The sequence below is a fragment of the Habropoda laboriosa genome, unplaced genomic scaffold (assembly GCF_001263275.1).
Source record: "Habropoda laboriosa isolate 0110345459 unplaced genomic scaffold, ASM126327v1 scaffold23, whole genome shotgun sequence".
Lineage (NCBI taxonomy): Eukaryota > Metazoa > Arthropoda > Insecta > Hymenoptera > Apidae > Habropoda > Habropoda laboriosa.
In genome coordinates, this window is record NW_017100140.1 from 1,022,015 (window position 1) to 1,022,570 (window position 556).

At 40.3% G+C, this 556-nt stretch overlaps 1 protein-coding gene across 1 annotated transcript in view; it reads right to left on the bottom strand.

The window, feature by feature from the left end:
• LOC108580029 (dynein heavy chain 2, axonemal) overlaps nt 1-556 on the bottom strand; it is a 61,110-nt gene that overhangs the window by 36,291 nt on the left and 24,263 nt on the right. Inside the window, 1 exon segment of the mRNA XM_017943689.1 lies at nt 1-84. Coding sequence (XP_017799178.1) covers nt 1-84 — 84 coding nt within the window.

The following is a 556-nucleotide window of genomic DNA, read 5'->3' on the forward strand; positions in this document are numbered from 1 at the left end:
CCCCTGATGGCCTCCGAGTATTTGCTCAGCACCTGGTTCTGCCGCTTGCGCAGCTTCTTCAGCGGTTTCCGCGAGTCCACCAGCCTTCGAGCACGGTTCAACTTCGTTAGACACGGGTTTTTCTATGTTTATCGAGACTCGAGAAATTTGTAATGCCCTCATAAATGATATAAAATGGTAGGAAAATTGACGTAGAACTTTCAAATTTTGTTACAAGTCGGTTGAATCCTAGCATAATCCACCAAAGGGCAAGAACTTTTCAAATTTTCTACTTTCAAATCACTTTGATAGCTGCCAAACTGCACGCAGACCAGAGATACAGTGTTCCCTTGAGGGACAAAATTTTCAACGAAAATATTAAAAATTGCATTAAAAAAAAATTCTCCATCATAGTCCAAGGATGTGCCACTATATAAAATCAAAAATTATCCCGATATCTTTCCTAGTTTCGTCAAAAAAAATTCTCAAATATCGCTCACTTCTCGGTCTGCCTAATTGGTCTCATCCTCGACACGTCAAACTCCCGAATGCCGTTAAATAAAAAATACACCGTCCA